We start from the raw sequence: 27,319 nt of genomic DNA on the forward strand, positions 1-27,319 counted from the left end.
CGCGTATAGCGAACTGAGCACACCAACCAAGCTCCAAAGCGCCTAGGCACTCCCACCCCGACGAACCGGCTGTCTCCCACGCGTCTGAGCGCCCCTCCCTAAGGCGAAACTTGTTTGACGTTGGTTGTTATTCGCATCGGCATAAGGCATAAATAATGTAACGCCTTATCTTCCGGGGTATGTAGATGCCACACAGACGCGAACTACTACCAACAGACGCGAATTTCGGAGATCTTATTTTAGAGGTTGGTGTGGTATGGTATGGTTTACGGCAGTGAGTAGATGGCGATGGCGATGGCGATGGCGATGACAAGCTAGTACTATGAGATGGTAGTTCCGGATCGCCATGGGAGCCTTGGGGTAGTAGTTCGGTTCTCGCAATCACGGCACTTGAACTCATAGATCCAGGAGTACAAGTTTGCTGTCCATGTTTAAACGATAGTGTCAAGTACCTACAGTACCTACCTATGTTATTGAAACCAAACTAGCCCAGCTAATCCCTGTATGGTCTTCAATATCATATCGTCATTATGCTATACGTTGCTTCAAGCTGGATCTAGGTAGTAGGTAGGTACATCATATTCTACACATCAACCTCTCAATCAGCATCCAGCCTCGCAACCGGAGCGTTATCGTTAACCTGAATGCCGCCACGTTTCTTCTCATCCGAGTCCCAAAACGGCAACCTCCATCCCCCCTCGTCCTGCGGCACCGCCAACCACAACCTCAGCAGATGCCGCCTCGGCTTGCCGCTGTCGGGCCCAAAGTCGCGGTACGCCGTCCTGGCGTGCAGCGTGTGCGAGTTGGCCACGAACTGGATGTCGCCCACGTCCAGTATCATGTGCAGCTTCACCCTCTCGCACGTCTCTTCGAGAATCCGCGTGGCTTCCTGCTGCTCGGGCGACAGCGGCGGGATGATGCCCTGGTCCGAGAACCGCGTTAGGCTGCGCACGTAGTACGGATCCCACTTGCAGTAGACGCGCTGCTCGCGCTCGGGGTGGGCCGGGTCCGACGTCTCCAGGTAGAACACGGATGTCCGGATGTACGGCTCCTCGCCCTCCGAGACCTCGCCCTTGCGGTCAAAGTACCAGACCGGTTGCGTGAGCAGCTCGGCGACATCTGGACGCTCTGCCTGCAGGATGTTCCAGACGTTGTGGATGGACGCTACGTCCGACTCGCCGCCAAACTCGGCTTTCGAGAGGCATAATAGGCCTACGATGTCACAATCGTCGGCGTGGAAGAACTGCCGCGCGTTGGTCCGGTATATTCGCACTTTGTCGATCTGCGTGCTGTCCTCGCCGAGGTCCTTGACGTGGCCTAGGATGTGGCCGTGGCCGTTTTGCGATACCGGGTAGCCGATGTAGACGCCCAGGCCCATGTAGGCGACCGCTGATTTGGGAGTGCCCCATTCGTCGACGGGGAAGCCTTTGTATAGGATGAATCCCTTTCCGTTTAGGAGCTCTCGACGCATGGTTTTTAACGATGGCTCTAAACCTGGAAGACGGAAGTTTTCTTTCGAGATTCCAGTTAAGGGTAGACCTAATTCGATAAAGCCATCTGCCGCCTTGGATATCTCATCGAGTTCGTCTTCGGAGAACTGGTGAACCCATCTCTCCGGGTTGCTGGCATAGTCCTCTGCCTTCCATTCCGTGGGTCCCTCGATGTGCTTAGGAAAAGAGCTGTAGGGGTAGAGCTTATCATACAGTGGTGGATGTTGACCTATACAGCAATGAGTAACTGCTCGGTATAGAGGAATTTTTAATTAGGGATTGTTCTAACCTGTTGTCTTTAATCCATCTGGAAATATCGAGTGATCAACTTGCTTAGCCTTGGCCTTTAGGCCCTGAATCACATCAACCGGTGTCTCAATATCTACGGCGGGAGCCATGACTGGGTAGCTATCCTCTGGTCTATCCTCTGGTCTATCCCGATATGTCTAAGGGTGAGATCAGGGTGTCCGAGTTGGAGGATGTAGGAGGGTGACTGATTAAGAGATAAGGTATAAATTCATTCCGTGTGGTTAAATAGCTATCTCCGTGCACTGCCGTCACCTTTATCATCTACAAGATAGCCGAATAATGGCATCATGTATTATCTCCTACCGCCATCTTAGGCCGTAAGGGGGAATCAAGATTAGGTTAAAGGCACTGTAACCTTTTTCCTTTCTCCCTATCTTCCCCTCTACGGTCTACCTATCGCGGGGCTTCGATCACGCAATACCTAGCACGCAATCCTAGGCCAGGTTGCACCATTGTGTATCATTCATATGTGTTTACTATACGCAAAATACAGCAACGATTGGCCAATTCCTTCTACTTTCGTGTATGTGTTCCGAAGTCTAAGCATCAAAACATCCATCTACACGCGTGTCGTCGGCCTTGGCGTCATCATGTTGAAGATGATTTGGATTTCTCGGGGCGATCCGATCGAATTGATAGAATAACATGTGGCCCGATTGTTTCTAGAAGTCATCTTAAAACAATGGAATTCTCCAGCACGCCATAGCGGGCCAAGATAACAGAAACACATTAGTAGGAGAACATCGCGATGAAGTCCGACGACATCGGAGTGAGGGGATAATCGGCTACGATACCCTTTTCAGTTCAAGGCGCTCGCAACTCATACTTAAATATTATTGGATGCATAGGACTTAGCTTTATAGAGTTAAGTGTTATGTATGAAAGATTTCCCCTTGACATCTCACAATAGCTTCTCGTATAATCTATATCTGGCTATAAATAGGAAGTTGATTATTATTCCGCAATAACATCTCCGATAACACTACACAGGTTAGGTAACTTCAGGCACATAAATCTAATTCGCCCCTCAAAGTCCACTTGATCCGACGTTGCCTTTGAAGTCCAACTAAGTGATATGATGTAAGGCACTGACATTACTTTTTTATTATTTTTAAGTCGGCAGTATTTAATAACTGAACCGGATTAACATGTGCTGCGGTAGGTATGGATGTTATATGTCACTTAGACGTAAGTAAATATTAAAGAAATATTGTTATTAGATATAAGCCGCGGGCTCATCATCCAAGACGGCCCATAAGAGAAAAGAAATATAAAAGGGGAAAAATGATATTATCGATTCATTCGCATGCGTAAGTGGGTATCTCTCATCTCGCTCATAAAGCGTCAAAAATCATATGCCAGCATTCTCATACTCTCTCTTCTTCTTCCTTTTTCTTCCAGTTCTCTTCTCTTCTTCTCTCCTCTCATCCCTCCTACTTTTTATGCAAAAGACTCGACACCGACCTCGAAAGTGGACTGGGCTGGAACCCCGGGTGTTCCTGGGTCTGCAAACCCGGCCTTAACTCCTGCGCCTCCCCTTGTTCTTCTTCGCCCAACAACCGACCCTTCCCCTCGTAATCCCCATCGCTCTGCGGCGGCGCGCACTTGATCTCGCCCCTTAGAATCTCGACCACCGTCGCCAGCGGCAAGAGCAACATGCCCACCGAGAGCAACTGTCCGAAACTCCACTCCCGCTCGCCGCTATCGCTCAGCCGGATAGGCGTCGAGAGCGCGAACGCATCGGCGAGGTACGCCACGCGGACAGTCGCTCCGACCGCAAAGGCCGCCATGAGCACCAGCCCGACAGCCTGCACCGCTGCATAGAAGCGCCGCGTGCGCGCGTGCAGATACCATATCGCCAGCGCGAAAATCACCACGTTCCCCACAATCACGGCGCCGGTGCCCACGTACGAGACGGCCGCGTTGCCGGCCGGGGCCCCGTCCCGCGTCTCCGGACGCCACGCGCATTCGACGGGGAACGTGGCGTCGTTGATGCCGCGCTGCACCGAGCGCAGGATGTATATCCCGTACGTGCACGACAGCACCAGGTTGACGAGCATGAGCAGCTCGCGCATCCAGCGGAGCACCCAGTCGCGGCGGAAGTCGCGCGCGAGAGCGAGCAGGGTGGCGTTGTGCACGGCCATGGACAGGAGGGAAAGCATCCACACGAGGAAGAAGTGGTACGGGACGAGGCTCGACCGTTTGGCCAGGCCGACGGATTGGATGCCGATGCCGGTGAGGATCTGCTGGTCCGAGTACGAGTTGAGCAGCTTGCGGCGGAGGATGGAGGGTTTCTGGGCGTTGCACATTTCTTGGAAGACCAGCGAGGCGCTGATGAGGAGGGCTATCGCGGCCGTGACTATGAAGGAGAGGAGCACGCCAATGCCTGCGATGCCCGCATCGCTGGGGACGGCGGCCGGCGCGTCGGTGCAGTTCATTGCGAACAAGCGGACGGTTACGAGATGTACTACAGGTTCTTTATCGAATCGTCTAAACTAGGTCTCAAGAGAGAGAAAAAGAGAGAGATAGAGAGATAAACAACTTCAAAAATGGTAGCAACACTCCCTCGCAGCAACAACGCAGCGAATTTGGCGGGTGGCGGTAAATATATTATATATCAACGCCAAACCCACGAGCAATAAACCACGTTTCATAAGGAACATAAAGAACCTACAAGAAAGCGAGCAAATAATAGTTTCCATTAACTAACATAACCTAAATAACCTAACCAAATTGTTCTGGAATCCCGCCCGCCCTTTGTACATATGTATGTGCAAGTCCCCTCTCTCCCCTCCCCTGTCTTACACAGTGACGTCGCCCTCGATGTCAATACATAGTACCTAAGCGCCCCGGATGAAACGTCGAGCAGATCGCTTGGACCCCTGTTGTTGGTTAATCTACTGGGTGGGAGAAGCTCGTCGACATGTCTAAGTGCGGCTGTGCTTTTCAGGCTTCAGTTTCTGGCCGCTGCGATTCGACGGTAGCGAGCTAATGTCGCATCAATTTAAAGACTCTGCGGCTATGTATTTGTTAAGACAACCTTTTACTTTTATATTTGTATTTTCTTTTTAATATTTAACCTCCTGACTACCATCATCACCTTATGTGTGTGACGCAGATGAGTTAAGTTGAGAGCACCTACACATAAGAATATCAGGGACATATCAGATATCAAGCGGCAAAAACGCATATGTGAGTAAATAAGTCGTAAATTCAACCTCGAAGTTGAACCTGTCCAATAACATCAACTATAACTACCTAACCTCCTAGGAAACTATCGCGAGCCCGCGAGTCTAAAATCTATCAAAAGGTCGTAGCTTAGCTCGTGTCATCAATTTCTCCGCCCTATGTGTTCCTCGTATCGAGGAGGCCTTTTGTCTTTACTAGCAAGAAAAAGGGAAAGACCAGCTGGGATATCAATGAAAATAAACGATTGCTGCCTCCAACTCCATCCAACTCCGACGCCCTCGCGGCGCTGAGACCTTGCTTTAAGCAGTAGGGGCGTGCCCTTAAACCTCCGTCCGTGTTAAGCCTCTCGAAGAGCTGGCTCTGCTAGAGCGTTTTGCTAAACATGTAAATACTCTAATGCAATCCCTTTTTCTTTTCTCCACTTGGTTAGACTTTTGTGACTTCGTAACGTGCTGTTTGTCCGCCAATGCAATATTATGCCTTTCTTTGCCTTTTGGTAGCTCGGCCAGGGCTATCGTCTAAATCATTTCGCAATATCTCCTCGGTACCGCTCGGACTTGGCGACTTGTGGCTTGGCGTGTTTGTCTCTATAATCCGCCCAGTGTTTAGACCATCTGTGGCAGCAAACTCGCTGCCGTCAGCATTCCAGTCAAAATTCGTACCGTCGTTGAAGGTTGTGGTATCAAAGTTGAAGTCGTTTCCGGATGCGTCAGCGGTATATGCATTTGGGTCAAGGTATTGGTTTAGGTCGATGTTATCATCAAAATAGGCACTCGAGTCATCCAGGCCAGGTATTCGACCTGATGGGCTCAGGGGACCTAGCAGGTGGTTGAGATCATCCAGCTTCTGGGCCTGTTCGCTTTGTAGGCGTTGAAGCTGTTCGAGCTCTTCCTCTGTTTGTGATATCCGTTGGATCGACGGTGGAGGGATTGATGATAAGATAGGGGATAGTGAATTGCGCCCGCTCACGGCTGGTACACCTCCAGATAATGGAATTCCTACCGAGGATGGGCTTGTGGCTGCCGGTATTGGGGGCGAAGAGACCGAGGAGAGAGGAGTGGGAGTAATATGGCTATGACCGCCAGACATGATGCTTAACATGCGGTTCCGCTGGTCATTTGTCAGAGTTGCCGACGTATGAGCAGCAACATTGGGTAGGTCAACGGAATGATTTCCCGCATTCGTGTTCGCGTCTTGAATGATCTTCATCATGCCCTCCTGAGGATTCGACTCGAGTTCTTGTTTGAGGTAAGCGGGAGTAGGCGGCTCTGTCGGTGTGTCAAGGACTTCCGTGACATGCCCCATCTGTGGTGATTGCTGCTGATTCGAATAGTTTGAAAACGGCGCGGGAGTACCGGCCGTGGGGGTCATCACTGGGGGTGTTTTAATGCCTTGGTTCTGAGGAATGGGAGGCAAAAGGCGGTGCTGCCTCTTCGGTGTACCCACCGGTGCTGAGCTACTGGGCACCTGCTGTTGCACCCAATCTCCTAGATCAACCACACTACCTTGGCCTTGCGCCGTTGGCATCTGAACATTAGGTATGATGCTGGCTAGTAGGTCATTCACATTCTGCACGCCTCCTTGCTCCTCGAGCGACTTTCTAAAGACGTTCGCTAGGAAATTTAGGATGGCATTGATGGAGTTCTCATGACGATCATGCATATTCTGGAACATGATTGCTTGTTGATAAAGCTGGTTATGCTCTTGTCGGAGCCGCTGGATGGCTTCGCTGATTTGCTTCTGCCGCGTCTGCAGTGCCGCCATCTGGTCCCTGACGACTGCCAACTCCTTCTTTTGGAGGGGCCCTGTCTCCGGTGCTGGTAATGCTCGGCTCTGCGCAGTTTGCTGAGGGAAAGCATGGCTGATGGCTTCATCTGCCACTGTAACATCCTCGTCGCTCTCACCCTCACCTTCCTGTGGTTTCTTGATAGGCTTCTTGGGGCCACCGCTTTTCGGCTTGTTGATTAGCCAAAGCAGATTCGGGTGACCACGCTTGAAGTAAGGGTTGTAGTATTCGCTTGGGCTCTTGTTCTTACGTTCGCTAGCCTTCATAGAATTATCTGAAAGACCAACTTTCTTGTGGAATCCGTACATGTTGAGTTGCCGAACAAAGGATGCGTAGTTATTGTGCTTGAAGAGCTCAGGAATCAAGGACTTGGCAAACTCATCTTCATCGAGAACAATAAAAGAGTCACCCTTTTCTGACCACCTAATTAGATCTGTATTCTTCGATTCTTCCAAGAAACTGTTGAGAATGTTAGCAGTGTAAGCGTAGCGTTAGAAATGCATCACGCATACCTATTCAACTTTTGCACGAAAGGAGGGATCTGCTTCCGCTTCGCCTGAGCCTCCCTCTTTGCCCTCTGGGCCTTCTCCTCAAGTAACTCTATATTGTCGTGTTCGTCGACAGTCCCATTAGGCTGGCTTGCAATCAAGTTCTCGTCAAAGCCCGGCCATGTGTCGTTTTGTTGCGGAGTGAATGCACGATTAGTGGCAACGAGAGCATTGTTCATGCCTCGCCTCGCAAGGGCATTCGAAGGGGTAGCTTGGGGGTACTGTGATGGCGCCGAGGGTGGCATAACGCCGTAAGAGTTTACTCCATTCGAAGTGTTATCAACGAAGGTCCCTGCGTTATTACCATTCCACCTTAACAACTGGTCTGGTGTACTATATGGTGTCGCCATTGGGTGTTGTATCGGTATACTACCGGGTGCTGGCCTTTTTCGAGGATTCGGTGATGACATAGGGTGGTAGTAACTGTACATGAACCACGACCAAGGGAAGTGGTTCTGTGAGCGGGGGTAAGCGTAGCTACCGGTCTACTTCACCAGAAGACGATTATCAGTATCGTATATCCCGTAGACGAATGGCTCGTAGTACTATACGCCGCTAAATCTAATAAGATTGGAATACAAAATATGGCGGGGATGGTCGACGTGGACCAAAGTTAGGTGTCAAAGAGGGGAAATCGTAGGAGCGGGGAGTTGGAAGTTGGAAGGGAGCGAAGATTGTGAGAGCGGTGGTAGGACCGTGTATGAAGCCGCAAGGCTATCGAGAGATGGTAGGCGATCGGTTTAGGCGGCTAGGCTAGGCGCGCACGTTTTTTTCTGCCGAATAGTTGTCGCCGCGCAAGGCTGTGATATCGTTTCGGTGAGAAGGAACGCGATGGTTAGGTATGGATCAAGGCGACCAATCAGACGTGAAAAGATTATGCGCGCAGATTTTCAGATTTGGCTGCAGATTTCGTAGGGAATGTCAGGTTCTGGTAGATTTCAATTCCGATGGAGTAAAATGGTGGGTTCCAGGCTTTCCTGCGCACTCATAGCTCTGCCTATATACCGGCCGAGCTTCATAAAGAGCTTGAACGACAACAGAAGGAATTGAGACAGCACTAGAAGCTGTAAAGAGCCTTCAAGACTCCCGATCAAGTTGTCTCTAGTAGTTGCGACAACAATCAAGTGAACAGCCTGAGAGGTGGGAGTCAGTCAAGGGTAGAAAACAAGGGTAGATGGTAAAGCTCGTTGTTCTCGAAGTCGCAAAAGAACAGTTCGATGTCCCAGATTGTCTAAGGTAGATTAAATAAATCGCCGACATGTATCCAGCCTAACATTCTGGAGACGTATATTCAAGGTGACGCAGGTGCGCAAAGTTGAGTAAAGTTGAATGTGTGGACGCCAGCGTGGAGCGTGGAGCGTGGTCGAGGGGACGGGAATGTAAATGGGAATGCAAAATGGGAATGTAAGCTTTTGATGGGATTTTTAAAATTGACCGGCCTTCCGGCTCACACGCCGTGACACACCCAAGACAGAAGAATTCGTTCTTTCCGTGTCTTGGCTTAGTTCTTTCTATGTACTGTGCGCACTGGCACCAAACCGAACCGAACCGAGAATTGAGGAAACGACCTCCCAAGAGCAAGTACCTAAGGCGTATGGGCGGGACAAGGAAGCAACCTGGAGAGAAGTTTCAAAACAATTTGAACCAAACTTCAATTATAGTAGCTGGCATCAATGTTCATTGTAGATGCTCAAGTATAACATAAAAATAATACGAAATGTAGGTAAGTATACCTATATTTATGAATGGAATCTAGATACACTATACATAGGTAGCGTCAGCTTACATAGCATAGGTATACATCAGGTACCTAATAGACTGATAGAACTGATAACACGATAACTTGCGCTAAGTACCGTACCTTCGCTAAAATTTTGATGGGTGCGTTGTTGTTTATTGCCTGCAACCCTCCCGCGAAACGGGCTTGACAGAATTAACATGGCCCACTATGTAGAATGTACCTGGTTAGTACCTGTGTATGTAAGTTGATGGCACATGTGTTACAGGCCTATAGCATGGTCTACAAATTGATACTGCATAGTACATACATGTAGCCATCTGGCCAATCAGTTAGCGAAAATGATAAGATATTCTGGTATAAGGCTATCATCGTAATTCATACAATCAGCTGATTATCTCGTCATAGAGTATCTAGCTTAACTATACACTATACATATATGTTCTATGAACTCATCCCATTGGATATCAAGACCCTCGGCTCTCTATGTATACCTATGTATGTACTGTCACCATATCTATCGTCTTACGATCTTCAAGTTTATTGATGGTGTTTGCATAGACTGCGGAGAACGGTATACAGGGATGTCATACATATGTACATATGGTGCGGAGCATTATGAGCGAAACCATACCCAAAACTGTCAAGCTGTGGAGTTATTAATAAGAGCCATGTCCCGAACACCTACATAGATGATAATACAGGTCCGGACCATCATCTCCAGTCGATGCGACGCTAAGCCGAAGTGCTGGAGGCTTGTAAGATCCAGCTTGACCAATCATAAGTGTCCAGATATACCATAGCTTTCCCCATAGTATGATGAAACTTCGATTCTCAGCGTTATGCACGATTGTACCGCAATATCGAAAAGTCTTAGGTTAGGCTTTCACATCTTTACATGTGTTTGTAGGACCCACGCAGCTTGTCAAAATGCAAACCTCCTTTTTTTAAACGAAGACCAAGGGGGAAAACACCCATGCCAGCTTCAACCTCGGAAGGCGATAGAATTTTCTAAAATCAAGGGGTATCAATGGTCATTTCAAGCCTCAAGAGATACGGTGGAAAAGTTCCTATGGTGAGCATGTCACTTAGCTCCTCTGCCAGCCAGAGCCGATGCTCTCGCTAACTTGGCATTCCTCGCTTGGTCCCATTCCCTTCCGGAGTTTCCAGCCTGTGCCTCTCTTTGAGCCCTCTTCTCCTCCTTAAGCGTCCGGGCTTTTTCTCTCGGGTCAATGACAACCAATTCCTCTTCGGCCTTCTTCCGGTATGACAAGTCTTTACCAAGCTTGTCAGCTGCAAAGCTCAAGGCGTGAGACATCCAGCCCTCGTCATCGCTCTCTTCCTTTTCAGCCTTGTCCCACGAGTTGCAGCTTTGGCAGTTGGCAATAAAGTGTAGATCGCATAGTTCCGCCTCGTCGTCTTGCTCGCCCGAACCTTGCTCGGCGCCATTCTCCTCCGTAGTCACGTTTAGTTGTTCTTTTTCGGGTCCTGCTTGGCTGAGCTTGGAGCGAAAGGCTTGAAGCTTTAGTAAATCATCGTTTATGGCAGGCCCCTCGCCTCCTCTTCTCCTTTTCCGGCCCCGCGTAGAAGTCTCTGGTATTAATTGCTCTAGTGCCGTTTTCTTAACCTCCTCGATTGGCTTAGAATGAATAGTCCGTTTCATAGATGCCTTCAAGGCTGCGATCTCTTCATTTGCTTGCTCTAGTGCGGATTTCTTTGGTGGCTCTGGCTCTGGAGACGATTCATCCTGAATTCGGATAGGTACACTCTTCGTAGGTGGTGGGGATGGTTTCGTCTCCAATTTCGAGTCAGTTCGAAGTTCACGAACTGGTATAGAAGGCCCAGTCGCCTTGGCCTCATGCTTACTACTGCTCTTCGTCGGCTTGGCGGCGGGTGTTGGCTCTTCGTCTACGTCCATGACAATACGCGAGTCGAATTTTGCCTTTTTTAGGACCGGCGCGTCATCGTCGCCTTCTTCGTCTCCAAAACTCAATAACTTCTTCCCCGCCTTAGATTTGGGTTTCTTCTTCTTCTCAGTAGCAGGCGCCTCGTGGGTTCGTTTAGCAATCCTTTCTCGCTTTTTCATATTATCAAAAGGATTAACAAGAATCTCTACACTTGTGATCCTTATAGGGTAGAGGGGCCGTTCGGTTCCTTCTGCTATTTCTGCCTCACCCATGCGGGTCAAGTTGTAAATTGTATCGCCCACTACTCTCCCAAACACTGTATTCTTGTTGTTCAGTTCCTCGGCCTTTTCCAGTGTAAAGAAGAATTGGCTGGCGTTTGTATCCGGTTTGCTCTCGTTGGCCATACCCAACAGCCCCCTTCGGTTGAATTTTAGTCGCGAATGAAACTCGTCTTTGAAGTTTACACCCGTAGGTCCAGCATTCTTCCCACGGCGCTGATCCATGGGCCACGGATCCAGATCGCCGCTATATGCGCCGCCATCGTAAATGGATTCTCCCCCGTTTCCTGTCCCAGTGGGATCACCTCCTTGTATGATAAAACCAGGAACCAGGCGATGAAATATCGTATTGTCGTAATATCCATCGATACACAGCTGGAGGAAGTTTCGCGATGTGAGCGGCGTCTGTTTTGCGAATAGCTCGACCGATAAGTCGCCCAGTGTCGTATGCAGAATCAGCGAAGCGGTAGGCTGAGGCTCGAGATTGTAGATGGAGGACATATTGCGCAGCGACCTCAAATAACGGTCAATGGAGAATTTGAGCTAGAGGAAAAGCAGAATTTGATTTGGCGAAGCTGTTTTGAAGGTTGAAATAAAAACATGGAGTCTGGAAGCTTGATTAGATGCAGCCGACGTGCGAGTAACTTCCTCGATACAGCGCGTTTCTGTACCTTGAAGGTAGGTTCCTTGGCACTTAAGCTCCCAGTCCCGGTCTGCTGTTGCCGACAAAATAAGCCTTATCTTATCAGGTTCGTGCCTGTAATCTACTAACCTACCTATGTACAAGGTACATGTATACATAAGTACCTACTCGTGCGAAAAGAAAGTTCAAACTCTCCACCCGTAGGGCAATCAAGCAGGGGTTCTATTATGTACCTATTTGCCTCAACGTGCCATCGAAAAGGTTTTTAGATGCTAACATAAATAGGTACATACATCGGCCATATGGCCCAAATCAATAACAAATCGTCAAGGGGGGATTATATCTCATCGCACACAAGGCGATTTTATCTAAGGTTTACTACCAAGTCGCGAGAATTGACTACTTAATACTCTAAATGACTTACAAAGTTACACCCACAAACTGGTTGGGCTTGGTGTATAAGATAATTGTCACTAGACCCTCTAAAAACTAAAAGCTTTCTACTACGCAAAGAATACGTGAAAGCACCACTTGATACTATGGCGGCGCCGGAGCCAAACCCGAATTTGCCGCCTTCGGAGGCAACGAACGCTGTTCTTGTCCCGTCCGATGAACTGCCAGAAGGGGCTCAGAAGGTTGAGGAGATCGATTTCAATGCTTTCAAGGGGCGACCGATTACTGTGGATGATGTGCTTGGAGGCATGAAGCATATGGGCTTCCAAGCATCCTCTATGGCCGAGGCAGTACGGATTATCAATGACATGGTTAGCAAAGGGAAAGTATTCATTTCCTAGCATTTAACTAACAAATCCTGAAGCGAGCATGGCGTGACCCGGAGACGGGCGACAAGACGACGATATTTCTTGGCTATACGTCCAATATGATTTCATCTGGACTAAGGGGCATATTTCGGTACCTGGTAGAGAACAAGCACGTCTCATGCATTGTCACGTCTGCAGGTGGTATTGAAGAAGACTTCATCAAGTGCCTCGGCGACACATACATGTCTTCCTTCAGCGCTAGGGGAGCCGAGCTAAGAGCTAAAGGTCTCAACCGAATAGGTAATCTGATGGTTCCCAATGCGAACTATTGTGCATTTGAAGACTGGGTCGTGCCCATTCTAGACAAGATGCTCGAAGAGCAAGAAGCAAGCAAGGGAACTGAGGAGGAAATCAACTGGACGCCATCCAAGGTTATTCACCGGCTCGGAAAGGAGATCAACGACGAGAGATCAGTATATTATTGGGCATACAAGAATGATATCCCCGTGTTCTGTCCAGCTTTGACAGATGGTAGTCTAGGTGATATGCTATACTTTCACACGTTTAAAGCCTCACCACTGCAGTTGAAGATCGATATAGTAGAAGACATTCGACGCATCAACACCATCTCCGTACGGGCAAAGCGAGCCGGAATGATTATATTAGGTGGTGGAGTTATCAAGCATCATATTGCAAATGCCTGCTTGATGAGAAACGGAGCCGAGTCTGCCGTTTATATCAACACTGCTCAAGAGTTTGATGGTAGCGACGCGGGTGCGCGGCCAGATGAAGCAGTCTCCTGGGGAAAGATTAAAGTGGGAGCAGATCACGTCAAGGTAAGGAACTAAATTTCCTGAAAAGATTTCTTCTGGACTCACCCGATCTAATATTTGTCCTAGGTCTACCTCGAGGCTTCTGCGTGCTTCCCTTTTATCGTAGCCAGCACTTTTGCCAAGGACGGGTAGGTAGAAGATGTGATATAAGGAGTCAATGGTATTGGCATACTGCTAAGAAAGCCCACTTTCATCTAACAATCACATGGCTCGTATCCTCCCAACTTATTATGCTTAAGTGCCTAGTTTGGCAGTAAAGTTTACTGCTAGAAGCAGCCATTGGTAAGAGGCCTCCCAATTTAAGTGTGTCTGAGGGGGTGTCCTCGCGAATAAGAATTTAGGTTAGTCAAAGCATTCTTGTTTCTACGTAATGAAATCGTCCCCCTCGAGGGATTACAAACAGATCGGAATTGAACGCAGCTTTAGTAGTCGAACTTCAACTTTCAACAGATAGTACAGACTCGGTGTACCAAGTAACGCCTATAGCCCAAGCACTCCCAATATATTAAAGGACGACCCTCGGTGTACATGATTATTAAAAGATGTTCTGCTGTAATAATCAGTTCGACTTGATATTGAAAGCGGATGGCATTGACCATGTTAACAACCTTAACAAGATCTTCGGACGAGCCCCTTTTCACCACTAAGCCTCGCAAGGACATGCTTTGGGCACTTTTCTTTGCTACTTTATTCAACTCGCTCCCTATGCTATTATCCTACACTAGAAGAAGGTCTTGACCATTCTCTACAGGCCGTCTAGAGGTTTCTAAAGATCTCCAGAAAATCTCTCTCCCTGTACGCGACTACCCCCTTTAAAAAGTCATCTATCAACATTATATCCAATGGTATTTCAACATGCTTCCCCTTTTTGATACGGTCCTACGGGCGAACAAGGATGAATTAGGTATAGTACCAGCTTTGGCAAGACATGCACCAAACTCTATAACTATCTCTCCTGGATTAAATCGTCCCCTATCTCGTCCCGAGTCACCAAATAATCTTATGCGCGTCCCGTACCAGTCTATAGAATCAAATAGCAACCCCAACGTGTCTCGTGCAACAACAACATCAATACCTGAGTTATCATCTACACAGTCACGTCCGAATCGCCCACATGGTTGTCAGGCCCAATTTCAGGCAGCAAAAACTCTCCTCGGCTTAAAACATGCAAAGACTGAGGAAGGTGCTCGGGGGTTAACGCCTTGCCCGGAAAGCGCAGCCAGTATTAGGTTAGCCGTGAATGGCAATTTCAACCCATCTCTTTCCTCTTCGCCAGTGGACAACGTCTCCCAGTAAGTTTTTTCCTCTACTAAGCTCCTCATTATATTACTTTCCCATCGTAACATCACAGGCTTTTTATAGTAAGTGTTTTACTGCTGTTGTTGAATTCCTTCATACATTATTAAGCTTAACGATAACTATCGCATTGTTCAACTAAGCTGAATAAAATTCACAGAACTCTCGGCTTTGTTTCTATTGCCAAGAAAAGAAGCTCGTTTCGTCGGCAAGTAGGTGGACGGGGTAGGCAGGAATACGCCGCAGGCTTGGAATTTGAAGCTTCGATAGTCACCATGAATCCGCGCAATGACCAAGTAGACTCACCAAAGCCGAGAGCTAGAAACAGGAGCGATGCTAGGTCATCAGTAAATAAGCTTATGAACGAAGTCAACAATGCAGTGGGAGGCGAGCCAGCTGACGATGCCACAAAGGAGGAATGGGATCGCTACTTGGGCAATTACATAAATGAACTGGACCAGAGAACTGGGCCGAGATCATGGCCTCAACTTGAAAAGGCTGAACAGTTTGTCAAGAGAATGGGGCAAGCACCTTTTAGAAGGGTGAACTACAGTAGTGACGAGGATGACGCGCCCAAAGCTGGCGGATCGACAGCACCAGGCCAACAGAAAGTTCAGACTGGAAAAAGCCATAATAATAATAAGGGCACGGCTATGAACGGCAAGCCTCGGGAAAGACGTCGCGAGACAACGGAGCCGAGAAAGAACGAGGTGCGGGCTGCTTCCATGGGAAAGCAAGCAGCAAAGGATCTTCAGGAATTAGAAGACGCAAAACAGTCAAGAAGCGGCAATGGGGTGAAAGCTTCCACATCCAACATTATTCCACTAGGTCCGAGTCTGATAACGGATCAGGATAGTCCGCAACATAAGAAGAGATGCCAGAGAGCAGTAGAATCCCTAATGTCGGAATTGGGCAAGAACTGGCAGCCTCATGCTGACGAACAAGGGCGTAGACTAGTCAGGAGGGGAGCTAACAAGAATTGATTAGCTAACTACTTAAATATATCCATGAGATATATTTATATTATGCAGCAGAGCTCTAGGGTACATGACCTATCATGACAGGGAAAGGTGTATTCTATGCATATCGAATGTTGTCTTTAGGTAGTTATTCCATTAAGCTACTGAGATATATGTTCACATACGTCCGAGTAGCTATTTCTAGCAACTATTTCTAGTGATAACATGGAAAAAGGTCGGAGTTACCAGAGTTCGATAATATTTCAGTCTAGCAGCGGCATTGAGTATTGCTGTTCTCGAAAGAGTTAGCGCAAAAACTATTTAACTACATAGTGTACGGGCTTAGTATTACAACTGCTCAGCTGCTCTACATGTAAATACTAAATACAAACATCAAATTATGTATGTGCCCTAAGGTTTCAAACTGTATTATCCATCAAAGTACCCACAGAGACCTCCAATCAATCGCATTATTGATATGAATTGAATTATAGAATTTGGCGCACGTTGTACTATATTAACCTTAGTGTACATTGCCCTCCGTACATAGTAGGGCAAGGTCAATTAAAATTTTTTTTTGTTTATGAGTAGGTAGTGCGTCTTGACTGTTTGTATACGAGAGTTACACGCGGAGGATCTTCGTGCTACATATTTACATGTACATAGGTAGCACAGATACATATATAAACTTGACCATGCATGCCTGTTTGGTTAACTTGGCAGTCTCAAAATGCGCAGGCAGTCATGATGGGAACAGGTGATTGGGCGTTTAAGACAGGCAGGTGGAAGGCTTGGGACAAGTTGTAGATTGAAGATGGAGCCCGATTGGGTCTTCATGGGGGGAGGGGGGGCTAGCATCTTTAATGCCAAATGTTTAACAGGCGTTGCAAGCCTAGGTTAGGTGGTTACATAGGTACATTAACTAGCGGCTTATGGGTTCCGGGCGTCTTGCATCCCTGCTCGGGGTTCGGTTTAGGCTAACCTGTCCTGGATTTCTCTGGTTATCGTCCTAGCAGGTGCCACGCGAAGTTTGTGTTTTCGAGGGTCTCCAATTTCAGCCTCTTCAACCCTTCACGTTTTCAACGTTCCTATCGAATACAGCGTTTCAACTCATCTATCATCTTAAGAATTCGACAGGCGCCTGTCGCATAACAACATCCGAGTTTACAGGGCTCTAGACAACCAACCAAATTTAAGTTAAGAGCAAAAGGGAGGGGTTGTGGTTGTAGCATCTTCTAATTCAGAGTATCGTCTGTCCGCATCCTATCGCCGCCAAAACTACAACCGTATTGAAAATCCGTGCTTGCTAAGCTTCCATGATCATCCGAGCCCATTTCCGACCTATGACTCTATGAGAAGCTCATAGACTACTTAAAGGCGGGCCTGCTCTTGCCTCGTGCCAGACATGTAAGTCCAATTTCTTTTTCGGGCGACCTGTTGGATATTCGATATCGACACAAATTCTGGTAAGCACTCATCGTGCACCGAATACTAAGAACCTACCACCTCTGATTTACACGGCACGAAAGATACGGTAGAGATACTGTGAGATTACAACATGTTCAAAACGATATGCACTTCCGTTCGTTATAGACCTAAGAGTGATAGACGAGGCTGTCCTAGACCTAGGGTGACCTCCGAATTTTCGGATAATTATCTAATTCCTTCGCGTAGGGCTTCCCGCTATAATGGATCGCGGTATGATGGCGATTCGCGCCGCTCTAGGTCTCGAGATCGTTCGCCAGATCGGAGATCATTGTATAGTGACGGTGGACCGCGACGCTCTTCTGCCGAATCTCGAGTGAATACCTCTGCGTTTCAGACCAATCGGGATAACTTTCGCGACGCCCCCCTATCAAGAGACCCCCCTCGGGGCCCGAAAGCCTTACTCGATGCGCCTAGCGGACCTCGCGGAGGAGGATACTCCGGAGATTTCCGCGGTAGAGGTCGCGGAAGGGGTAGAGGTTGGCGAGATGATAGCCGGGACCGTGGGAGGGATAGGGATATCGATTTTAGAGATCGGAGAGACAACTCTTACCGCGATGAACGCAGCCGAGAACGTGATCGCGGTGATTGGCGGGACCGTGATCGAGACAGCTTCAGAGGACGACGACCATCACCCCGTGGACGATCACCCCCCGGTAGAGATTTTCGGGATTCGAGAGACTTAAGAGATGCTCCACTAGGCGTCGATGCGGAGCGCGCTCGACGTGGATCGAGAGACGGACCACTTTCGGCTGGATCGTCTTCATCTGACCCTCCTTTTGGGCCCTCGTCCTATCGCGGCGGGTATAATAGTCGGGGTCGCGGGAGAGGTCGTGGCGACTGGGATAGAGGCCGTGGACGGGGTTTTTATGACGATCGTGACAGATACGGCCCGGCCTTTAGGTCGCGTTCTCAAGAGGGACGATATCGAGATCGGGACGACCGCGATCGCGATAATAGATATCTCGATCCCGACTTACGCCCACGCGATCATCGAGATGACCGCGATGTGCGAGACCGCGAGGTTAGGCCCAAACTCGAGAGAGCATCGCACGAGCCGCCCCCATTACCTCCAAAAGACGTTTCGCCCCCTCCAGTCGCTCCAGCCGCGCCATCCTTTGGATCGGTACCTAACAGAACTGCATCAACGACTGAGACCGGACCGGCCATGGGCAAGGCGCCGCCAACAGGACCAAGGGCACTCAAAGAAGAGCGGCCAATAGTGCCTGGCCCTGCGCCTAATGCAGATTCAAGACTGCCACCTATCGGTCCATCTAGATCGTCCTTCCTAGAAATGAGCCCTACCACTATTCCTTCTGGTCCACGCTCCCAAACACGGCCGGGCCCCTCGAGCAAGCAATGGATCAACCCTAATATTAAGAATCGGGTCCCAGAGTCACCAAAGCTAAGTAGGTCTCAGAGTTTAGCTCAACCGCGACCTGCCGGATTCCGTCCGGACGGAACGCATTCGGATCAACCGGTGGATAATGACCAACGACCGCCTAGTGGCGATGCAAAAGCAGACCTACAGCCGGCTTCGGTAGATAAACATGCTCATGACTCTCATACCGCAGACCTAGGTGAGGCGACTGTTAGACATGACCAGCCGTCTCGGTCTGATAGGCCGTCTTTGGATCGAGAACGTCAGCCTCAGGAGCGACCTGGTAGCAGAGGCAAGAATGAGGACGGCGAGATAGATGAGAGCGGCCGCTCTATGGAAGAGATGCCCAGTGTGGAACTAAAGGCCATGCCAGTGGCAGACGCAGCAAAGCCAAAACCAGAGCGAAAGCCTATCCTTAAAGTCTCCTTGCGACACGTTTCCTTGCCTCAGAAGGAAGTGAAATTGCCTATTTTGGATCAGTCATCGGAGTCAGACGATGAGGAGTTTGGCGATGTCATTGAATCGCAAATGGCTGAAGTAGAGGCAAAGTTAAAGCGGCTTGAGGGGATTGAGGAAGCTGTGCCAATCGACGCTATAATGCGACATGCGGTGGTGTCACTCGAGGCTATTACGAAAATTCTGAACGAACCTGAAAGCTTAGGAGAGATGGTTGGTCGTGTTCCGGACGATGTTTCCCCGCCTGGTAAAATGCCCACGGAACCAGAACCCCAGGTTGAGAAGGCTCCGGTGGTCGAAGATATTAAGGAGGTTAGTGATACCAAGGAACTCGTTAAGGAGAAGACCCCTCAGCCTGTAGTGGAAGAACCGGCCCCAGCGACTGCGACTCCAAGCGCAGAGCTTCCTCAGCCATCTATCGAGCACGATATCGACGTACCTACGGCTCAGGAGGCGCCCCTTGACGAACACAGACCAAATAATGACGACGGAGACGTACCTATGGAGGATGTATCAGACGTTGCCCAGGTCGATTCTGAATTACAGGCCCCTCTCCGAACTCAACTATCAGTTCCTCATAAGCAATCTATTGAACCACCGTTTGAGGAAGTTCACATACAATCGCAAGAAATCAGTAAAAGGGGCTCAAGCACGCCATCTCCAGGAGAGGATGAAGACGAAACGGATATTGAGGATGTCGACCTTCAGACGATCGAGATTGTCCGTGAACATATGGCGACTCCTCCAATTGAGAGTCTACCCTATTTTGATGAGAAACCATGGTTTAAAGACGCGGCCTTTCTAAAGTCGATGGATGCTCAGCAGTCAAGCCTCGATTCGTTCATCCTGGAAAGGCTCAGAGACGAAGCACAGCACCGGTTAGTAGAAGAGACGCGGGTGAAGTCGATCTACGACGTAAACTACAACAACTATCTACGATTCACCATGTCTAATGATCCTGTTGCTGTTAAGAGTCGGGAGAAGTTTACTTGCATCACTGGAGTGGAGAGCACTGGTCACAAGCCTGGTTTCCATGAGTCGAAGCCTGAAGGGATAAGGCGTAGCAGATACGCGTCAGAACGTGATCTGGAACGAATCTTGGAAGAGTCGCGACGCGTAGAGGATGAGAAAAGGGAACGGCAAATGCAGGCAGAAAGGGAAAGATACAGGACTGAGAAGGAGGCAGTATTACCTCGTCAGTATCAGGCACCTGCAGAGCGAGAGAACGATTTCTATCGGGATGTGACTGGGTTTATTCAACCCGAGAAAATCGTAGCAGCTTGGCAAACTTTACCCCCTGTGGATAATTTCACCGAGGAAGAAACTGCAATATTCGAAAAGGCCTACCTCGAGTTTCCTAAGCAGTGGGGTCGTGTCTCCGATCCACTAGCGAACAGGGACTTTGGAACTAGTATCCAGTTCTATTACCTCAAGAAAGAGAAGAATGAACTCAACCTTAAGGAGAAGTTGAAGAAGCGTCCGAGGCAGCGTAAGAAGGGCGGACGCGGCAAACAACGGTCTAGTGCACTGGTCTCCGAACTTGGCAATGGGGATAACGAGAACGAAGAAAACCAGGAGACGGGCGAAAATGGCGAGCGGCGCCGACCTAGGCGTGCGGCCGCTCCTACTTTTAACTCAGAGGCCACACCGGCCACGGACGGCGAAGGAACACCAGTCGGTACTCCTGGACGCAGAGGGGCTGGCTCTAAGGGAGACGGAAGCTCCGAGAAGCCAGAACGCAAGCCTAGAGGGCGCCGGGCTGCTAAGGACAGAGAAGCGAAACAACCCCGGGTCAACCAGACACTTGCTGCAGCTCCGCCTCCGGTGATTAAAGGTAACCGCTCGCGATCCAGCTCTCGGGTTCATGGCCCGGAATGGACCTCTCAGCAGGCACCGAACGAGGCAGGTAGGGTTCCAACTCAGTACGAATTGGCTCCAAGTACTACGGCAGTTCCACCGGTTACTATTCCTGCGCCATTCCCACACGCACAGCCCATACTCAGTCCCGAAAGGGGTATTCCTCCTCCGCCTCCACCACCAGTCTCGGTGTCGATGGACGCGATGGGTCCTCCGCCTTTGCGCCCCGAGCCGCCGCAACAGCCATCAGTTGCTATGCTTGATCTTGGCACCCCTACAGCATCTGATCGTAGATCCGGCACGCAAGCATCTAGTTACTGGAGCGTACCTGAAGCGAATGATTTCCCCCAGTTGCTTCGTTCCTTCGGAAGCGATTGGGCAGCTATTGCCACACATATGCGGACCAAGACTCCAGTCATGGTGAGCTCCCAATCAATATTTAACTTGGTATCATTACTTGGTATTTTTACTAACTCCGGCAGGTAAAAAACTTTTATACCCGAAAGAAAGACACTAACGATTGGCAAGACATCGTCAAGGAGGCGGACGCTAAGAAACAGCGAGGAGAGAAGAGGCCCGCGCCTCCAGCACCTAGCTCTGGTGTTAAGAAGCGCTACGAAACATCTAGCAATCGGCCACTCGCAGCCGCTGATGCGGTCATGGAAGATAGTCCCGGTGCAAAAGTCGAACATTCTCAACCCGCACAGCCGACGACAGGTCGTTTCAACGTTCCGATCGCAGCCCAACCGCAGCCTACGCTTTTGCAGGCATCGTTCGTGCCGCCTCAGGCTCCGATGGCTCAGAGCCACGGCGCTACCCCGCCTGGATCCCAGTCTCTAGCTCAGCCAGTGACGCAAACTATGTCTCCTCGGCCTATGAGGGCACCTTTTTCATTCGGCGAAAGAGAACGGGAAATGCCGCCTCAGCAGACTCCTCGCGTTCCATTAATGCAGAAGACGACCCAGCAAGGGCCTCCAGCAGCACCCGAACCTCCCATGGGGAGACATCCTTTGCCTACGTCCCTTATCGAGCCTCAGTCGGAACGGCCTAAAGTCGAACCTAAAATTCCAAAGGAACAACCTCGTCACCAGGATCGCCAACACCTGCGCGTGAAGCAGGAACCGGACCTTATCCACCAATATGACCCATATGCTTCTCAGGCTCACCAGAGTATTCGAATGGCATCATCTCGTCCAGATAGTGTATCCATGTCTCGTCCTCCAGACCCTCCTCGTGCCGTAGCGCCAGCTCCAGCGCCGGCTCCACAGGCGCCTTTTGCCACCATTCTTCAGCATCACAGCCGAGCATTATCAGGCGAGGGTATCCCATCTCCACGTTCTCGTCCTATGCCAAACCTTTCACGGCCGACATCTGGGGCTAGTAGTGGGACGGGGCCGTTCAGCGCTCCACCAGCGCAACCCACGCCACCTGCCGTTGTCTCTGCGCCCACCCGCCCACCAGAGCGTAAGACATCTAGCTTGATGGCACTTCTGAATGACGACCCGCCTCCCCCTCCACCCAAACGAGTGGCCGAGGTACCTGCAGCCGCGAAGCCGTCCTCAACACCCCCACCTCAATCCAGTCTATCGCGCCCTCCTCCTCCGCCGCCGCCACCGTCTCATGTTCGGAGAGAATCAGAGCAGAGTTACGGATACGGTCGGAATCCGCCACCAGCACCATCCGCAATGCCCCCTCTAAAACCATATGCATCCGCGTCGCCTCAGGCGCAGTCCTTAAATGCTCCCCGACATATGCCGTTAGATACGGCAGCGGAGCGAGAATATTATGGTGGCCGACCGCGATCTTTTCCTACTGGACATCAGCCTCCAGCGACAAACTCGCCCCAGAACACACATCACTATCCACCTCCGAATCAGCCGCCTCAAATGCAGTACCAACAACCACAACCATCGTACCAATATGGTGCGCAAGTCCAGCCGCCTAATGTAGCATCTCCCCCACCTCAATACGGAGGTCATCCTGCTCCCAGAGGCCACGAGTCACAGTCCAGTCGGGATATGGGTCGGGACATGGGTCGGGATATGGGTTGGCCCGGAACACATCAAGGCCACCCGCTGCAACAACAACAGCAGCCGCCACCGCAGCCGCAGCCAACTTGGGTATCACACCCTCCCCAACCACCGAAGTCCACGCAGCCTCCGCCAACCCAGTCAGCATGGGCTGCGCAACATGCGCCTACGCCAAAACCGCCTCCTCCTAGTAGTTCCGTTCCACCGCAACCTTCTTGGGCTTCTGCTCCGCCACCGAGAGGTCATGATCCCATGGCACTGCGTGATGTTCGAGACGTCTACCCGCCTCATAGGATGCAACCTCCTCTACAGCAATACGCCCCTGCTTCACGTGCCCCTGAGCCACCTCCGCCACAAGCGCCGGCGGCATACCCCCGCTATGCAAATACACCGGTGCCCGGGCGGGACCCTCGCGATCCTGGTCCCCCGAGGAGCTATACACCTGTAAACGCCTACGATAGTAGAGGTTACCCACCGCCTTCCGCTCAAGATATCCGCGAAGCGCATTTGCGCGAACAGCAGCAGCAGCAGCAGCAGCAACAGCAACAGCAGCAGCAACAACAACAACAACAACAACAACAACAACAACAACAGCAACAGCAACAGCAATCAATGCTGCAGCAGTCGTTGAGACCTCAGGATAGACATAGCCTGTACGACCGTCCACCACCTGCGCCCGATAGGTATGGGAGGTAGGAGTACCCATATCCACGAGGGCCGGCGCCGTTACCAACCGCGAAAATATAGAAGCAGGTAGGATCGAGACCGAACAAGGAGGAAACAGAGTCCTTCGTCCCACAAACGCTAGAGACCCGAACAAGAACCCTTGAAGGCTGCCAACCTGTTCTTTTTTTATTTCGACGAATTCTAAGGTTAAGCTTTCAGCTATGCGGATATACCAATTCTTATTGCAGCGTGACATACCAGCAGGGTATAGTTCGATGCTCGGGCTTACCTAGTTGTCGCTCAGAGGGAGTCAGCATATTTTCATTTCGTGCAGACTGCTCGTCTGTCTCCTAGGTGTTCGTAACCAAAATTATTAAGACTAGACTGGAGCATGTTGGTTGTTTCCTACTTTTTTTCGTCTTTGGTTCGCGTTCGATTCGTCTTATCATCACACAGCCATCTGACGTAGGCGGTACTTTTGTTTTTTATGCAATCTGACGATCTGACGTCCACCGGAGGGGATGGATAGCGCGTGTTTTGTTAGCGGAGGAGGGAACGAGGGAGGAGTAGGGAGCTGGCTTATTTATCGGATGGACAGGCTGGTTGTGAGAGTATGTATAGCATAAGGAGCATCATGAAGGCAGACAGACCTTTTTTTTTAACTTTTTTCCGAGAAAATCACTTGTTAGCTAGCTTGTTGTACATATATGAGATCCTGCGATGTGCGAGTCTGTCTGTATCGACGTGCTGTAGTCGCTAGAAAGGAAGTATATACGCTGAATTATCTTTTGATGAATCGACATGTTGGCTTTTTAAATGTGTGTCGTTTGTGCTTTGTTAGTTGTAGTCATCCTCAAAGGTGGGTAAGCGATAACGTACCTAAGCTGCAAGGGCAGGTGTGCTGGTGCGTAGGCAAATAGTCGGACACATTAGGTTAGTATGGATAGATGGACAGAAATGAATGGGCGGGCTAATTAATCAGAATTGTATGTATATGGGTGGTATAGGGGGACTGAAGATTTATAGGTTCGACCTCCGGGTAGCCCGGCTATTTAATCATGTCGAACTCGGACCTGGATTTCAAGGGCTCGGATCCTCGACAAAGTAATAGTGAGTCATTCTAACGTATAACTAGCTATAAATCTCGAACTAGACTAGTTATAACTACTCTTAAAGGAGTACTTTAGAAACTAAGGTTATATATAGGATGTTGGGCACGCGACACATGCTGACTCGCTCAGACAGTCCAGGATACCGACCGAGAAACGAAATATGGGTTATAGAGATTCTAAATCTGACTATGGCAAATCTCCTCTCCACAACATAAAATACTAACCACAGTAAACCTTACATGCCATGAAAAGTCAACTCTAAAGACACCAGACATAAAGCTATTCGAATAGATATGTATAGGGCTGGGTATCCATTAAATTCACTCGCAGCTTAGGCCTCCAAGCCCGTTCGTCACGCCATGACATCTAATCGTCTAACTCTAAACACCCCCCCTCTCCATTCTTCCGACTACCTGTGTACCTACCTAGCCGACCTATAGGATGTCTAGCCCGCTAAGACGATACCATAACAGCCCTCCCCACAACCGCCAACACAACCCCCAAAACACCCACGGCCCCCAACCCAAGCGCCGCTGCGGTCGGTCCCCAGGACCATCTCCGAGGCGTGGTCAGCATCTGCGCCACGATCTCGTCTAGCCGTTTCGCCATGTGCGCTTCACCGAAATTCTCTTTTACCCGGGAAATGCCCGCCGTTGATAGGGCGGCGAGTTCGTCGGGAGAGAGGTGGTTGAGCACCTTATCCATGACCTCGGTCCACGTCGCCACGTCGGCAGGCGATCGGAGCCACCCCGTCACGCCCTCGACGACCGTCTCGGTCGGCCCGCCCGTGTCGGCGGCTAGGACTGGGACACCGGCGAGCATGGCTTCGAGGGGCACGATGCCGAAGTGTTCGTTCGCAGGGGTGTACACGAGCAGGCGGGCTGAGGATAATAACGTTGCTTTGAGTAGATTCGGCACCGAGTGCAGGAACAGCACTTCCACGTCGTCGGGCATCTCGAGGGCGGTGACGTGCGTCTTGGCCGTCATGCAGCGCAGCCCGAGAGACTCAGACAGCGCAACAAGCTCCTTATGATACCCCACGTTCTCCGCAACGCGCGGGTCATACCCTCCCGCTACCACCAACCGCACATCTTCACGGGCTTGCGGGGATAACCCAGCGAAAGCGCGAATAGCAAGCGCGATATCCTTCTTGCGCTCGAAGCGGTTGATGCTAAGAATGAATTTCTTGCCGTTCCACAGGGGCTTCGCGTGTTCCCGCATATCCTTGTCCTTGGTATCGACGCACGGATACACAACCTTCAGCTCCATGCCCCCCTGCACCAACGCCGGCCAAGTCCGGCACACGACGCCGCGCGTAAACTCCGAGTTGACAGCAACGGCGTCGGCAAAGCTCATGCTCCAGCGCTCGCACGCGTCGAACGGCAGGCGGTACGCGCGCTTCCACCAGCGCTGGCGGCCCCGCGCCAGCAGCAGATCGGGGAAGTGGCAGTAGAACAGGACGCGGGCGCGCGGGTGCACGAGCTGCAGGAGCGGCACGCCGGCGCTGAGCTGGTCGACGAAGAAGGCGTCGGGCGACAGGGCGCGCAGCTCCGAGGAGACGTAGATCTGGATGATGAGGTGCAGCTGTCGCAGGATGGAGCACAGGATGCTGAAGCGCGAGAGGATGGACGGCGGCACGATGGTGTTGCCGCGGACGCGGACGTCGAGGGTTCCTGTTTTGGGGGGGAGTGGAGTGTTAGATTTGATTGATTCTGGTCTTCATTCTCTTCTTCTTCTTCTTCTTCTTCTTCTTCTTCTTCTTCTTCTTCTTCTTCTTCTTCTTCTTCTCTGCTTCGGTACATTGCACAGAGATAGAGAGGGATAAGGAGAGAAGGAGAGAGAGAGAGTACAATAAACATCTCCTCCTCAAACATACATACCATCTCTCGCCTCGTCAAAGCAATGCTTCGGATCGCAATGACTAGTAAAAACAACCACCTCGTGCCCTCGATTCTGTAATCCAACCGCCGCGTCAACGACCAATCTCTCCGCGCCGCCGATCCCCAGGTCAGGGTGGAGGAAGACAATGGTCTTAGCCGCCCTTGTCTTTTCCGTCATGTCGGATGATGGTTGGTTTTGGCTGACACCATCGGGTGAAGTTGATGGAAAGTTGCGGCTCTGGGGCTTTTGTCGATTTTTAGGGTCGGAGCTTGACGTTCCTTCCTGCCGCCCATCCCCTTACCTGTCCTCAGCCCTACCAGGTTACGTATGCACCCGCTATGCAATACCCCACTATTTACCCACTTGCTATCCCCGCAATGACAGCCACCTGCATTGATCGATATGTCATTTCATGTGATAGAGAACTACATGCATATTCTCATTTATAGCCGGGTTGATACAGCAGACGGATATTCAAAAATAGGCATTCCGCATAAAAAAGTCGTGATAAAATAAAAATAAAACAAAAGGCACAAACACAAACACAAACATAAACACAAATGACCAAGTCATAAACTCATTATTTATTTTATCTACTACCCTTAGTACCATACCATACCATACCATACCATACCATACCCGACCAGTCCCGCTAAACACAAACCAGCAGCTACGCAAAACAAATAACATCGTGGGTAGCGTAAGCCGGCTTTA

The 27,319-nt window shown here is 50.1% G+C and overlaps 8 protein-coding genes across 8 annotated transcripts; 3 read left to right on the forward strand and 5 right to left on the reverse strand.

The window, feature by feature from the left end:
* Positions 1-335: 335 nt before the first annotated feature.
* Positions 336-2,077, reverse strand: F4813DRAFT_151755 (Clavaminate synthase-like protein). Its single transcript, XM_049238960.1, has 2 exons — positions 1,780-2,077; positions 336-1,719 (listed from the first exon to the last, which is right to left on the reverse strand). Exons 1-2 carry the CDS (start codon positions 1,886-1,888, stop codon positions 599-601), a joined length of 1,230 nt encoding a protein of 409 aa, XP_049097680.1. The 5' UTR covers positions 1,889-2,077; the 3' UTR covers positions 336-598.
* A 635-nt stretch (positions 2,078-2,712) lies between these two features.
* On the reverse strand, positions 2,713-4,839 carry F4813DRAFT_366067 (uncharacterized protein). The gene is made up of 2 exons (XM_049243990.1): positions 3,020-4,839; positions 2,713-2,957 (listed from the first exon to the last, which is right to left on the reverse strand). Exon 1 carries the CDS (start codon positions 4,235-4,237, stop codon positions 3,233-3,235), a length of 1,005 nt encoding a protein of 334 aa, XP_049097681.1. The 5' UTR covers positions 4,238-4,839; the 3' UTR covers positions 2,713-2,957; positions 3,020-3,232.
* Positions 4,840-5,221: 382 nt separating this feature from the next.
* F4813DRAFT_397907 (uncharacterized protein) lies at positions 5,222-7,753 on the reverse strand (the record flags this gene model as incomplete). Its single annotated transcript, XM_049247989.1, has 2 exons — positions 5,222-7,233; positions 7,287-7,753. The coding sequence occupies 2 exons, from the start codon at positions 7,751-7,753 to the stop codon at positions 5,463-5,465; spliced, it is 2,238 nt and encodes a 745-aa protein (XP_049097682.1). The 3' UTR covers positions 5,222-5,462.
* A 2,195-nt stretch (positions 7,754-9,948) lies between these two features.
* Positions 9,949-11,932, reverse strand: F4813DRAFT_151799 (cyclophilin-like protein). The gene has a single exon (XM_049238961.1). The coding sequence runs from the start codon at positions 11,744-11,746 to the stop codon at positions 10,145-10,147; it is 1,602 nt and encodes a 533-aa protein (XP_049097683.1). The 5' UTR covers positions 11,747-11,932; the 3' UTR covers positions 9,949-10,144.
* A 385-nt stretch (positions 11,933-12,317) lies between these two features.
* F4813DRAFT_151807 (Deoxyhypusine synthase) lies at positions 12,318-13,771 on the forward strand. Its single transcript, XM_049238962.1, has 3 exons — positions 12,318-12,652; positions 12,706-13,485; positions 13,549-13,771. The coding sequence occupies exons 1-3, from the start codon at positions 12,428-12,430 to the stop codon at positions 13,612-13,614; spliced, it is 1,071 nt and encodes a 356-aa protein (XP_049097684.1). The 5' UTR covers positions 12,318-12,427; the 3' UTR covers positions 13,615-13,771.
* On the forward strand, positions 13,772-16,099 carry F4813DRAFT_151808 (uncharacterized protein). The gene is made up of 3 exons (XM_049238963.1): positions 13,772-13,823; positions 14,234-14,774; positions 14,939-16,099. Exons 2-3 carry the CDS (start codon positions 14,338-14,340, stop codon positions 15,759-15,761), a joined length of 1,260 nt encoding a protein of 419 aa, XP_049097685.1. The 5' UTR covers positions 13,772-13,823; positions 14,234-14,337; the 3' UTR covers positions 15,762-16,099.
* A 930-nt stretch (positions 16,100-17,029) lies between these two features.
* Positions 17,030-24,080, forward strand: F4813DRAFT_151893 (uncharacterized protein). Its single transcript, XM_049238964.1, has 3 exons — positions 17,030-17,144; positions 17,412-21,336; positions 21,399-24,080. Coding segments are annotated over exons 1-3 (6,171 nt in total). The 5' UTR covers positions 17,030-17,142; the 3' UTR covers positions 23,643-24,080.
* Positions 24,081-24,707: 627 nt separating this feature from the next.
* Positions 24,708-26,912, reverse strand: F4813DRAFT_366084 (glycosyltransferase family 4 protein). Its single transcript, XM_049243991.1, has 2 exons — positions 26,605-26,912; positions 24,708-26,397 (listed from the first exon to the last, which is right to left on the reverse strand). The coding sequence occupies exons 1-2, from the start codon at positions 26,780-26,782 to the stop codon at positions 25,178-25,180; spliced, it is 1,398 nt and encodes a 465-aa protein (XP_049097687.1). The 5' UTR covers positions 26,783-26,912; the 3' UTR covers positions 24,708-25,177.
* Between the last annotated feature and the right edge of the window lie 407 nt (positions 26,913-27,319).

Source organism: Daldinia decipiens, assembly GCF_022478715.1.
Source record: "Daldinia decipiens strain CBS 113046 unplaced genomic scaffold F4813scaffold_27, whole genome shotgun sequence".
In the NCBI taxonomy this organism is placed as follows: Eukaryota; Fungi; Ascomycota; class Sordariomycetes; order Xylariales; family Hypoxylaceae; genus Daldinia; species Daldinia decipiens.

Excerpts from the sequence above, each read along its gene's own strand:
- F4813DRAFT_151755 (XM_049238960.1), bottom strand. The coding sequence starts at position 1,888 with ATGGCTCCCGCCGTAGATATTGAGACACCGGTTGATGTGATTCAGGGC. Across the intron at positions 1,720-1,779 it reads AGATGGATTAAAGACAACAG|GTCAACATCCACCACTGTAT; the intron begins GTTAGAACAATC and ends ATTGCTGTATAG.
- F4813DRAFT_366067 (XM_049243990.1), bottom strand. The coding sequence starts at position 4,237 with ATGAACTGCACCGACGCGCCGGCCGCCGTCCCCAGCGATGCGGGCATC.
- F4813DRAFT_151799 (XM_049238961.1), bottom strand. The coding sequence starts at position 11,746 with ATGTCCTCCATCTACAATCTCGAGCCTCAGCCTACCGCTTCGCTGATT.
- F4813DRAFT_151807 (XM_049238962.1), top strand. The coding sequence starts at position 12,428 with ATGGCGGCGCCGGAGCCAAACCCGAATTTGCCGCCTTCGGAGGCAACG. Across the intron at positions 12,653-12,705 it reads TACGGATTATCAATGACATG|CGAGCATGGCGTGACCCGGA; the intron begins GTTAGCAAAGGG and ends CAAATCCTGAAG. Across the intron at positions 13,486-13,548 it reads TGGGAGCAGATCACGTCAAG|GTCTACCTCGAGGCTTCTGC; the intron begins GTAAGGAACTAA and ends TATTTGTCCTAG.
- F4813DRAFT_151808 (XM_049238963.1), top strand. The coding sequence starts at position 14,338 with ATGCTTCCCCTTTTTGATACGGTCCTACGGGCGAACAAGGATGAATTA. Across the intron at positions 14,775-14,938 it reads CCAGTGGACAACGTCTCCCA|AACTCTCGGCTTTGTTTCTA; the intron begins GTAAGTTTTTTC and ends TAAAATTCACAG.
- F4813DRAFT_151893 (XM_049238964.1), top strand. Across the intron at positions 21,337-21,398 it reads GGACCAAGACTCCAGTCATG|GTAAAAAACTTTTATACCCG; the intron begins GTGAGCTCCCAA and ends TAACTCCGGCAG.
- F4813DRAFT_366084 (XM_049243991.1), bottom strand. The coding sequence starts at position 26,782 with ATGACGGAAAAGACAAGGGCGGCTAAGACCATTGTCTTCCTCCACCCT. Across the intron at positions 26,398-26,604 it reads CTTTGACGAGGCGAGAGATG|GAACCCTCGACGTCCGCGTC; the intron begins GTATGTATGTTT and ends CCCCCAAAACAG.